The sequence below is a fragment of the Drosophila takahashii genome, chromosome 2L (genome assembly GCF_030179915.1).
Source record: "Drosophila takahashii strain IR98-3 E-12201 chromosome 2L, DtakHiC1v2, whole genome shotgun sequence".
Lineage (NCBI taxonomy): Eukaryota > Metazoa > Arthropoda > Insecta > Diptera > Drosophilidae > Drosophila > Drosophila takahashii.
Window position 1 is genome coordinate 15,784,178 of NC_091678.1, and position 12,541 is coordinate 15,796,718.

General features: G+C 38.5%; 2 protein-coding genes across 2 annotated transcripts; one reads left to right on the forward strand and one right to left on the reverse strand.

The window, feature by feature from the left end:
• Nucleotides 1-718: 718 nt before the first annotated feature.
• Nucleotides 719-3,979, forward strand: LOC108062461 (retinaldehyde-binding protein 1). The gene is made up of 4 exons (XM_017149156.3): nucleotides 719-863; nucleotides 1,044-1,316; nucleotides 2,974-3,435; nucleotides 3,673-3,979. Exons 2-4 carry the CDS (start codon nucleotides 1,077-1,079, stop codon nucleotides 3,853-3,855), a joined length of 885 nt encoding a protein of 294 aa, XP_017004645.1. The 5' UTR covers nucleotides 719-863; nucleotides 1,044-1,076; the 3' UTR covers nucleotides 3,856-3,979.
• A 424-nt stretch (nucleotides 3,980-4,403) lies between these two features.
• On the reverse strand, nucleotides 4,404-9,584 carry muc (dihydrolipoamide S-acetyltransferase muc). The gene is made up of 7 exons (XM_017149155.3): nucleotides 9,122-9,584; nucleotides 7,927-8,096; nucleotides 7,478-7,864; nucleotides 6,709-6,932; nucleotides 5,226-5,574; nucleotides 5,061-5,163; nucleotides 4,404-5,000 (listed from the first exon to the last, which is right to left on the reverse strand). Exons 1-7 carry the CDS (start codon nucleotides 9,280-9,282, stop codon nucleotides 4,871-4,873), a joined length of 1,524 nt encoding a protein of 507 aa, XP_017004644.2. The 5' UTR covers nucleotides 9,283-9,584; the 3' UTR covers nucleotides 4,404-4,870.
• Between the last annotated feature and the right edge of the window lie 2,957 nt (nucleotides 9,585-12,541).

The following is a 12,541-nucleotide window of genomic DNA, read 5'->3' on the forward strand; positions in this document are numbered from 1 at the left end:
ATCTGTATATAAAATATACTTTTTTCTTTTTATTATGATACGATATAATCTTATATTATTTTTATGAAAATATTGTAATGAATTGATGATAGATATTTCTAGCACTCTTCTCCTAAAATATACTTTTTCTATTTCGACAGGTGTAAAGGTTGCAGGGTAATTTCAAGCAGTATCGTTTTGCATTATCTTAATGTTTTACGGGCATTATGAGTGGCACCATAAACAGTGCGCTGTTTCCGCTGTCAATAGGCTGGTTCCAGCCTTTTTTTGCTGTTAATTGATATTTATGATTTTTTTTACAAATTTGTCTTTTTTATTACGTGCCCCAGACGCCGTGTGCGAAGTGGAGATGTAGCAAAGGTAAGTTCGAGGTAAAGGTAATTTAAACTAAGGTTCAAGACGTCAGGCGCGTGTAAACATCACGATCAATGTCGAAACTACCCAAAAACTCTGAACTGAGTCGAAAGTCGGATTTCAGGCCTAGACGGGGGGTTCAATGGAGATGCCCGAGGGTTAAAGGCGTAAGGTGATTGACAGCCGGAATGATGACCTTTTTTCTGATTTTTGTTTTTGTTTTTCTTTTTTTCCTTTTCTGCTCAGCGCCATTAGTCTAAAAGATAAGGAATGGAAATGGAAGTCGACTCAAGACAACTGCGATCGCCTCTGCCGCGACGTGCTTTATCATCGACGTCGACGTCGAAGCTGTCGTTCGGCTGATATATAATATAGAAGTTAACTCACAAGGGTTTCCAAAGGCGAACCGAATTTCAGTTGACTCGAACCGCACGAGTCGCGAGGAAGCAAAAGTAAAGAACGCTAACAAAAAACCCTCAAAAAGTGAAAATCGTTAGACTTCGCCTTAGGTAAATAAGAAAAAAATAATAAAGCAACTTGCTAACCCGGATAATCGGGGAAGATTGTTCAAACAAATCGATTCAAAAGTGCTGGTGCCAAATTACCCCGAATTAAGTTGCAATTTTCCCCCTGGCAATCAGTGATCAGAAAAACTAACATAGAACGCATTTCTCGAATCCAACACGCAGGCCCCGACATATAGAAAGAAACCAACCGACATAATGGCTGCCACCGATATCGCCGAGGAGGCCTTCAACTTGCGTCTGGGCTATCTGAAGCCGGAGACCGTGGAAATCGCCAGGGTGGAACTGCGGGAAACCGAAGAGGTCAAGGCGGCGGCCATCATCAAGCTGCGGGAGCTGCTCAAGGCCACTCCTGAGCTGAACTATAAGGACGACGATGCCTTCCTTACAGTCTTCCTGCGCGCCTGCCACTTTTACCCCGAGGGGGCCTTGGAAAAGGTGCGTACAATTAACTTGATCTAATTCTTTGAGGAATAGAGTCTAAATTCCCAAAGTCGAACAAACATCTGTTACATTATAAATTAAGTTAATAAGGTTATTAGCGCCATTCTATGGCCAAAGAAAATATTGAATTGAAAAAGTTTAACTTTTTTGGTGATAAAAAAGTAAAATTGGGTTTACCAATTTTAATAAAACCTTTTCTGACCAGTTTTTGGAAATTTAAAAATAATTAGAGTGTGTTGGTGCTTTAATTCATATTTTCTAGCTTTTTCGTTTTTCCTGTAATTTTTCGTAATATAAAAACTGAATTTTTTTCGTATTTTTTCATTTGTTTAAAGCAAATAATCGAAATAAACAATTATTTTTAACTTTCCCAAATAACATTCGTCTAAAATTTTATTTAAAGAAATAAATCCAGTAATTGAAAGTATAAATATTATGCGTTAAGTAAATTTTTGGTATTTCCAAAGTATTTATTTATATGACACAGAAATGCAATAATTAGTACAGATATCTATTACCTTTTTTTAAACAATTTGTTTATTGTTTTTTGCTACAATGGGATCTAAATAATTTTAGCAGTATAAGCTAAATACAATCAGCAGCACAATAATTGCTTTTCATTTCATAAAGTCTAGCATGTCGAACTTTAATCGAATCGTCTTTCAACAAATATATGTATATTACGAATCTACCGCCTTAGAAACACAATCCAATGACTTCTGCTTATCAACACCGGCTACACAATCGACGTGATATTTGTTTCAACATTTGAGAGATTAGCAAATGTATAAAACGTCTCTAACAGGTCCTATCAGCAGCAAACATTGGTTATTTTAGAGCTGTTGAAATGGGGTCTATAACCTAAACTCAGACAAGTTTACGAGAAATTTAAAAGGAACAAAATCTATACACGTATCAATATAAAATGTCTTACTTAGTACCTACTTTCTTAAACTGGGTTCGGTTACTTAAAAATACAAAACATTTAATGAGTTTGCTCATTAGCAAAAAGGCACATAAAACTATGTCCAAAGTCCAAATTTAACATATCTGCCATGTAATAAAATAATAATCTTTGCTTAAGGTCTCTTAGAAAATTGCCACCTCATTTATAGTCTAGGTGAAATAATATATGGGATATTGTAAAAGAAGAAACATACGATCTGAAATAAAACGCAACAACAAGATCGTTTTCAGTACCCGTGTGCTGATAACTTTTTGCTTTTGAACTCTCTGACCGGCAGAGAAGTCCCTGATAAGCGGTACCCGATTCCTATTCGATCGGATTCTCTTTATGCATGTAGAATGTTCAATGACTTATAGAGTGACTGAATCAGACCATAAAAATCGAACGATCGCCATTTAAAATTTATCATCATAGGAAGCCGCATAACTTATATGGACATTTTATAGTTCTGGCCAATGGTCAATTCCTTATCAAGTATGGATTCTTATCTAGCAATGTCACACCTGCTTACAGATGAAACCCAACTACTACTTCCGTAAGGAGTAAGCGTCATAGGTCCAAAGATTTATTGAGGCAATTATAAAATTTTATTTCTTTCTAATACAATGTTCGTTTAATGGCTATTAACACATATAATGTTATATTTTAGTTTATAAACCTATTGTAATTTTAAATATTTTCCAGATGAAAACCACCGCCAGCTTCCGCAAAGAATATGCCTCTCTGGTTCGAGGACTTCTGGTCGACCAGGTCAAGGAGAAATTCGTGAAGGGCAGTGTGATCAACGTGCTTAGAAATTGCGATCAGAAGGGTCGCCGAGTGCTGATCGTGAACTGCGGAAAGCTGTGGGATCCCAGCGAGATTACCAGCGATGAGATGTTCCGAATGCTCTACATGGTCCACCTAGCCGCCCAGCTGGAGGAGGAGACCCAAGTGAGGGGCGTGGTCTGCATCATGGACTTCGAGGGTCTGGGAATGAAGCAGGTAAAGGCCCTGTCGCCGAGCTTCTCCAAGCGACTGCTCACATTCATCCAGGAGGCGATGCCCCTCAGGATGAAGGAGGTGCACTTCGTGAAACAGCCGTTTATTTTCAACATGGTCTGGCAGCTTTTCAAGCCCTTCGTTAAGGAGAAGCTGAACAGCAGGGTGAGTACAATTTACTAGTTCTATTAATCGCTAGGAAAATATTTTAATTAGTTGAATATATCGTAATTGTTAGAACGTAGTTCTACTATCCAAATAAGTATGCAACATTTCCTGACCACGAAAAGAAGCCAATAATTGACTTAAAATCACTTTTATAGGCGTTTTTTTTTAATGTTTTTAAATTATTTAATTTATTTATTTAGTCATTCAATAAAAATTTTTCTTCTCTTCCTACAGATGCACTTCCACGGCAGCGACATGAAGTCCCTGCAGAAGTTCCTTGACCCCTCCATCCTGCCCGCCAACTACAAGGGCACTTTGCCCGCTATTAATTACGGTGGCGTCGAATGGTTCCCCGCACTTGAAAAACAGGCAGAATACGTGGCCGAATGGAGCCAGTTGGGCCCTGCCCAGTGGTGATTCCTCTATTCCAACATCCACATCCTACTGACATTAGCTTAACTTTATGATTGTAAATACTTTCAATTTGTGTTTGCTTAGTTCGTAACATTTTGGCAATAAACTAGTTACATAATACTATAAACCTCTGAGAAATTACTTGCTGACCTCCTGGGGAACTTAACTTTGGGTGTAATTAGTGCAAAGCGAATAGATAAATAAAATGTTGAATAACAATAAAAAAAACTGAAAAGAAAACACTTTTTTTATATTTTAATTGGTTTCTATTAGGTCTTGGACCTGTTTATGTTAACATAAAGTTGAGGATTTTTGCGAACTTAAGTTCATAGTTGGTTATATAAATAACTCAACAACTCTTTGTTTTTAAATTCTTGATAAAAATGTTTATATTAAATGAATCTTATTAGAAACACGAATGTCGAAACGGAACTGGCCTTTCTAGTTTCACCCGCCTCAAGACAATCAATTCAGAAATATTCCACTTGACTAACTTCTTCAATTCAAGAACCCTTAAAGGTACTCCAATTACCACTAAAATAAAAATCCAGTTGTTTTTATGAATTGGCTAGTTCATGTGAGTGTGTTTTGGGTTTATTCAACGCGTCTTTGGACTTTCAACTACTTCCATTTTCATACTCCATCATGATCAACATATGCGAACAAAGCATACAAAACGTTTTGCATATCAAACAGAAATTTACAGCTCTGTGAGTGAGTTAATTCGAATATCATTCAAGTATTTTGTGTATTCTTTCTACAATCATGGCAACGATAGCGCGACCACTATTAACTACATCAAATATTACACAATTAAATTTATATATATATATATAAGTAATAAAATGGGATGAGTTAAATCCGATTTAAAACTTTACATATGCAACACCGATTAGAATCCACACATCCACATAATTTATATCGACCGAAACTCCTCGCTTAAAGAGAGGGTGCTAACTTTGTTATCCTTTTTTGTTTTCGTTGGAGTCTCTAAATGTGATGGGTCGTGCCAGTCCGTTTACAATACCATATTGGACGGATCCTCCATGTAGTCGCGGAAGTGCTGCAGCCATCTAGCAGCAACAGCACCATCTACCACACGATGATCAGCACTCAGGGTAACGGTGAGCATGTTGACCTCTTTGAAACTAAAGGGATGAGATATTATTAGATCGATTCGGCATATAATATAATGTTTTAACTCTTACCCCTTGGGACTATCAGGATCCGCCACCAACTGTTTCGTTGTGGTGCCAATGGCGAGGATGCACGATTGAGGAGGATTGATGACGGCAGCAAACTGGTTCACACCTACAGAAGAATACCATTTGTAATAAATTATTTAATTAGGCTATTCTAAATAATTTCCTTACCGAACATGCCCAGGTTAGACACAGAGATGGTGCCGCCCTGGAATTCGTGGGGCTGCAGCTTGTTGTCGCGTGCCTTGGCTGCCAGCGCCTTCACATCCTTGGAGATCTCCAGGACTCCCTTGCGGTCGGCATTGAAGACAATCGGGGTAATCAGGCCCTTGTCTGTGGAGACGGCCACTGAAACATCGACGTCGTCGTACTGCCGGATGACTGTGTCCATCCAGGCGGAGTTAGCCTCGGGCACTTTAAGACTGGCGATGGCGACGGCCTTGATGATGAAGTCGTTCACGGACACTTTGGCGCCCTGCTTCTCGTACTTCTTGTTAACCTTAGCGCGGAACTTCAGGAGCTGCGAACCATTAATTTGGATTAGAATTGAATTAGTAACATTGATTTTTGATTTAGAAATAAATATAATATTCTTAAATTCTAGTTTTTATTATGCTAATTTGTTTAATTTTTAACCCCTATTTCGATCATTTAAATTCATTCCGAACGATTAAATATCCATTTCATGCCTAATCAAATGGGAAAATTGTGCATGTGTTTTAAATTATTAACTCGTTTTCAATTTTTGTACATTAAGACAGAACAATTCAAGTAGAGTACTAGTAATGTTTGATACATTTGTTGTTAAAAATGGGTTACATCTGGCTTCAAATCTTTGTAATCCCCTTTTTTGCTTTTGAAGTACGTACTGATTTTGTAAGAAACATATAATGGTTGCGTTTAATAATGTTGTGTTACAGACTTCTTCCAAGTGGGAGTTTACCAACTGCAAATGCAATTCCACAGACATTAGTTTTGGTGATTTTGCATATTGCTACCTCAAATCGGTTAATCGAACCTACAAATATCTGTCTGCAAAATATTTACTAAAGAAAATTGCTACTGATGTGAAGGTAAGAATGCGACTAAGTTACTAAACTTCCTTCATGCGCCTCTTCGTTACCTTTTCTAGGTCAATTTAATATTATACAAGCGATTCAATGGCTATAAACCATTTCTATATAATGTCACAGCTGATGCCTGCAAATTTTTAAAAAGTCCCAACTCTTACCCTGTTCAGAAATATTTTTATACTTTTATTACTTCTTGCTCAAATTTAAATCATTCCTGTCCCTACGACGTAAGTATTTTTAATTAAGGTTTATCTGTAGTAGCTAAAATGTTTTTTTCAGCACGACATTATTTTTGACAAAATAACCGCAGATATTGTCAATCAACAAGTTACAAAGATTTTACCATTTCCAAAAGGAGATTATCTTTTGGAAATCAACTATTTTGCGTACAACATTCATAGGGCTGTACAAAAATTCTATGGCACACTTTCTTGAGAGAAAACTTTTTAGACTAGAGTCAATCTATAAAAATGTAATAATCAAATTGCAAATAAACAAGAGTTTAATTTAAATAGGAAATTGAAAGGCGACATCTTAAACGGGTTGGAATTCGATACCACACTATTTTCGAAATAACTCACCTTATCCACATTACAACTGACGGTGACGTAGTAATGGGGCAGTTGGGTCTTGGACTCCAGCAGGCGCTTGGCGATCACCGCCCGCATGTTGGTCACCGGGATGTCCTCGAAACGAGCTCCGGCTGCCCTCGGGGCCTTGGCAGCAGCTGCAGCAGGCTTGGCTGCCGCTTGCTGGCCTGCAAGATCACCAGATTTAATTGAGCCATGGACTCCACTGCCCTTGCCTGCACACAAAAGCCGCGGATTAGTAACAGAACAATTGGACTGGGGTTGCTAAATGAATTGGGAAGTGGTTTGGATTGCATGATGGAGAAATAATGAAAAATAAGTTATAATAAAAAAAAAATTTCAGGATTATAAGTATTTAGTGCCAAAAACTTTAGTAATTTTGTATATCATCTGAATTATTAAATATTTATATTAACGTTGTATTAGTTAACATATTTAAATTTTAACTTTAGCATAGAAAATTATCTTACAAAAAACTATCTGTATCAAAAAATTAAATAGTGCGAACAACTCTTGTAATTTTCTATATCATTGGAATGAATTATTCAATATTTATATTTAAGTTTAAGTACTTTTACCATAGCATATGTAATACAAAACTATCTGTATTAAAAAATTAAAATAGCATTTTTTTGATTACTTTCGTCGTTTTTCCATTAATAGGTATTGATTGATTGCAATGGATTTTAGTCAGGTGAAGCGTGCATGGCGAAATGGGACAGGATGATTATAAGAGTGGCATTAGTTGGGATTGAACAACCTTGTAGACGCAGCTGTTGTGCCTCGGCTAGTCGCTTGGCCATCGGACTGGCATACACACGTCCCGTACCTGCTGCTGCTGGAGCAGCGGCTGGAGCTGGAGCGGGCGCAGCGGCAACTGGAGCCGGTGTCGGTGGTGGTGGTGGTGGTGGCGGTGCTGCAGCTGCTGGCGCTGCTGCCGGAGCAGCTGGTGCTGCGCCAGCACCATCGTCCTTGAAGTCCGCAAAGGCAGCTACGCTGCCCTGATCCGGCACAATTATGCACAGCAGCTGACCCACGGGCACGTCCTTGGTGCCGCCCTGGATGAGGATCTTGGCCAGATAGCCCTCCTCGGGCGTCTCGAAGCCCATGGTGGCCTTGTCCGTCTCAATCTCGCACAGCAGATCACCTTGAATCAGATTGAAATACATTATTCTTGGGCTTCGGGCTATGTAGAGAGGGCCTACCCACCTTCGTTGAGTTGGTCACCCTCCTTCTTCTCCCAGCTGACAATTGAGCCGCGCTCCATGGTGGGCGAAAGGGCCGGCAGTGGCACCCTGATGTGTTCCGGAAGGCTGGCGTAGGCGCGGACGAAGTTGTAGCTCCATCCCGCCAGGGGTTGGCTAGTGGTAAGTTTGGACCTGAGGGAAATTTAATACGATTTGTTTAGTTTCATATACGATTTTACAGAATGAGTAATTTATGTATTTGTATTTATCTTTTCTTTTGTTAATATTTCTTACAAAATATAAAAGTTCTCTAGACCATTTTAAACATTTTGGCCCATTTTTTAAGAACTTGACATTGTCTAAAAATTCATAAACTTATGCAACAGGTGTAATGAGGTGAAAGAAGGTTTTAAAATGTATGTAAATAATCTACAACTGAAAAGATAACAATACTTGTTGAAAAAGCAAAGATTATATTTTCAGATGCAATGAATGTCACGACTTGTAGAATAAACAAAGTTCTATTTAGTCCTTTTAATTTTCTCAAAATGTTAAACATTTCTTATAAAATTCTTAATCAAATAATTTGAAATTTTATAGTAAGTTATAATGGAATAACATAGAATTAATTAACCGGAAAACTTCGAAATCTTAAATATAAATATTTCAAGTTTTGTAGTTAAATAGATTTATACATATTTTTTAAGGAAATATCATCTAGAATTTTAACCGATTTAAGCAATTTCGATGGGTTAATTTATGGCCGCTCGGTCAGCTGATGGTTTGTTGTTGTTTACGTACCCACACTCCCATACTAACTACGAACATATAGAGGTGTTTAATCGAACACTCAACAGATGTAAACAAAAGCCTCCAAAAAGAATGACCCATTAAATCATTAAACGGAATTTTCCAGCTTATCAGCCAGCCGAAAACACTATCACGCATCATGCGATATATAGAAGCGTGTATATGACCTTGGCCATAAAACCAATCAGCAGTGGAGCACGCACAACACACGCAAGACATATATGTATGTATTTGGGGTATACGAGATTGATGCTAAATACTTGGACACGGGGCTGTCAATCATCGCCCCCTTTTGAGCCCCCCGAAATGAGCCCACACATAATCCCGCTGCAGTGTACGCATTTTGCAATATTACACAACCATTTCTAACCTCAACGAAAGCGGGGAGATTTGTGGGGGATTTTTACCTAGTGTTCAGGAGATTCCGGGAGTTGATCAGCTGGCTGCTGAGGGCGCGCACTCCCACATTTCCGGCCGATCGGCGGACATAGGTGGCGTTATTCGATCGCAGGAGCACGGAGCGAAGGGCCCCGAGTTCGTTTCGTGTTGTTGCAAGGGAGCGCAGCATTTTCGTCCTTTTTCGTTAGTCTCCCCGTAGAATCCTTATCCAAATCCTGCTGTGGCAACGCGCGTGGGTGTACTGGGTCGTTCGGCGGCGCTGCAGTTGGAATTTTGAGTAACAAAACGAGTCGGAAAACGGCAAAGTCGAGAATTTACAAAATTATGCCGATAACCTTACGGAGGTCAGTGTGAACGCAGCCGGAACGCCAAAAAAAGCCAGAAGGTCCGCGGTGCTCGAATACCAAAACATACCAGAACTTTTTGCGGAGCGGGAATATTATTTTCAAAAAATATATATATATTTTCGACAACGTTTTCAAAGTGTTTTGGAGTCCATTAGTCTTTGGAGGTGAGATCTCTGGAAGGTCCTTAACGATTTTGGCCTTTGAGTTGAGAACAAACAGAAAATGTTCAATTTTTCAGAAGTAGCAAGGCTGGCAAATATTTTATTTAAGTTTTTAAAATTTTTTTTCCACAGTCAAAAAATAATACGTTTTAAAATAATTTTGAATTCCAATTGGAAAATTTTCATGAGTTTCCAATTAGAGATTGAAGTAGGTATTTCAGTTGGTCACACTCTTTCATCGCCTAGGGCGGAGAATAAGAATATCGATGGGTTTTAATGAACTATTCACACTAAATTTAATCTTTGAAGAAAGCTTTAAACCAATTGGAAAATAAAAATAAATGGTTTTTGCTAATGCCAACATAATATAATAGTTAATTTGTATATATTGACATTAACAATGGTATAATAATTATGATAAAATTTTAAAGAAGAACTTCAGTACACTTTTTTAGTAATTCTACTACATTAGAACATAGTTTTATAAAATGTCGCATATTGACAAAATATTGTTTTCAAACGAATGCCATTAGGCGATGATGGACGATTTGTTATTATTTATTCCGGGACGTAAACAATCTATTTTTATACAAAAGCCCGCAACCTGTTTGGAAATTTGAGCAGGAGGTCAAACCCAAAAAAGATTATATGACTTGAAGACTGCATTTTAATTTATAAGTTTATGGATCAATTTGTATAAAGCAATTTGATATACCAGTTACTGAGATCAAGAAAAGCATTTAAATGTCTGGTCATGATATATCCGCAAAAAATATTTTTATTTAGATATTTTATTAAATTTCATTCCTTTGAATAGTTGTTTAACTTCGTCATTTTGGTTTTTCCGTTTTCAATAAAATAAAGCATATCTTTAGAAGCGATTCCTCATTTATTGTTTATGTAGACACATATTTAGATACAAATTTAAGTCTATTATATAGAACTAAATAAAATAAATATTTTTTTGTTTAATTTCTTAAGCTTTAAAGCACTGTTGTATTTAATTTTCGTATGCAAATCGCCTCATATTGAGTGTACTTCAACATGTGCCGGGTTACGGCCACACCAGAGCACCTGATGAAGTACAATAGACATGGGAGACAGTTGATACACATGGGATTTGTTTCGAGGACTCGCCAGCGAGTTAAATGCGTTTGGAGATGGGATGGAGATGTATGTCTGGCACCACGCGCGCTACTTCAGGTACCTGACTGTATATAAAAACCAGCCCCGGTCACTGATTAGCGCGCAAGGTAGGAGACTTTTCAGCCGGGGGAACATCGTCATATATACCGAGTAGGAGCTGTAGCTGGAGTTGAAGATGTAGATATAAAGCCAAGCCCAGTCAGGTTTCTTTTTTTCTGCAGTTCCGAGACAGATGTTCGGCCGCCTGGCAACAAAACTGCAGCAAATGGCGACCCCTTTTTGGGGGCGGGGGACACGGGAGACGACCTTGTGCCTGGTATTAGGTCCCCAGTTTAGGGTTAACGATCTCTGCGGGCTTTGTAGTTGTTCGCGATGATGATGATGATGACGCCATGCGAATTTTATGCAATAACAATTCCAAAATTAGTCATATGAGAGTGGAGAGCTGGAACCAGGGGCGTATCTAGAGTAAACTGTGGGGGAAACCTAGAGATATTTGGGAAAAACGATTAAAATATTCCAATTATTAGTTTAGTTGGCATTTCGTGGAAACCTCAAACTCTTTTTAGGGGGAGGAACTAGGCCCCCTTTGATGCGCCTCTGTCTGGAGCATGGAGTGCTAATGACCACATAGGACGTGACGTCATCCGGCGGCGAATTATTACATTTCATTCAGCAAATTCTCTTTTTCGTGCGCTTCGTCTGGCAGACCCTTGATATTCTATATTTGAAACGCTGTAAAGAGACAAGCAAAGAAATGAAAGCCAAAGAAGACGTACGTAAAAAATGAGCATACAAATGGGAAAAAAAAGAACCGGCGTTTTAAGCTCTCTCTTGCGATATTTCTCTCTCTCTCTGTTACTAACCGCAGCTACGTGCGTGATCGCTCACACACACTCCGGTACATAAGCACACACATACGGCTGAGACACACACGTGCCTTCCATACATTCGCGAATTCTCTCAAGTCTGTGTGGGCATTTAAATTTTTGCAAAAGTATTTTTTAACTACCTTTTCGGCTGTCTTCTCTTTTCTTACAACACGCCTCATAAACCTGCGATCGCGAACAGCTTTGGACTGTGAATAATGGCAAATTTCTGCGCTACAGCCTTATATATATATATGTATACATATATATGCAGTATATAAATGAGCAGCCATTGCTTGGGTGGGGCATTCCTAACCTCAAAAATCGACTGTCTTCGTTTTTGTATGTGTGTCTGTCCAAGTGTGGGTGTCTCTTCGCTCATCCTCTCTTTCTTTTTTTCAGCAAAAAATGCAGCACATGCTTTTTTTCTAGCCAAGCCACCGATTTTTTTGTTGTTGCCCTTAACCCTGAGCAAGGAAAAAAAATGGTAGTCCCTGCTCAAAATTCGATCACCCGCTCACTCACACTTCCATAAAATGAGCTTTGTCTGGGTTAAAAAAATCTAAAATTAATATTTGAGCGACAAAAAGTTCCCCAAATACAAGAAAGCTACGTCTGTATGGGTCATATGGAAATATGTAGAATCATGTGGTCGCCATTTGCGTCATTTTTTCTCGTAGTGTAGCGAAAAAAGCTGCCTTGTGATATCAAAATGCTAAAAATAAACTTTGCTCTTTTTTGCTGCCCGTCTCTTTTGTGTTCTTCACGTTCTTTAATTCCTTTTGGTAGAAAAACCCAGAAGCTCCAGAAACCACGTTGATGTATCGCCTTCTCTGTCGCTCGAATTTCACAATATGTTTCAGTTCCGTTTTGCGTTTTTTTCTTTTTTCTTGCGACTGACAACT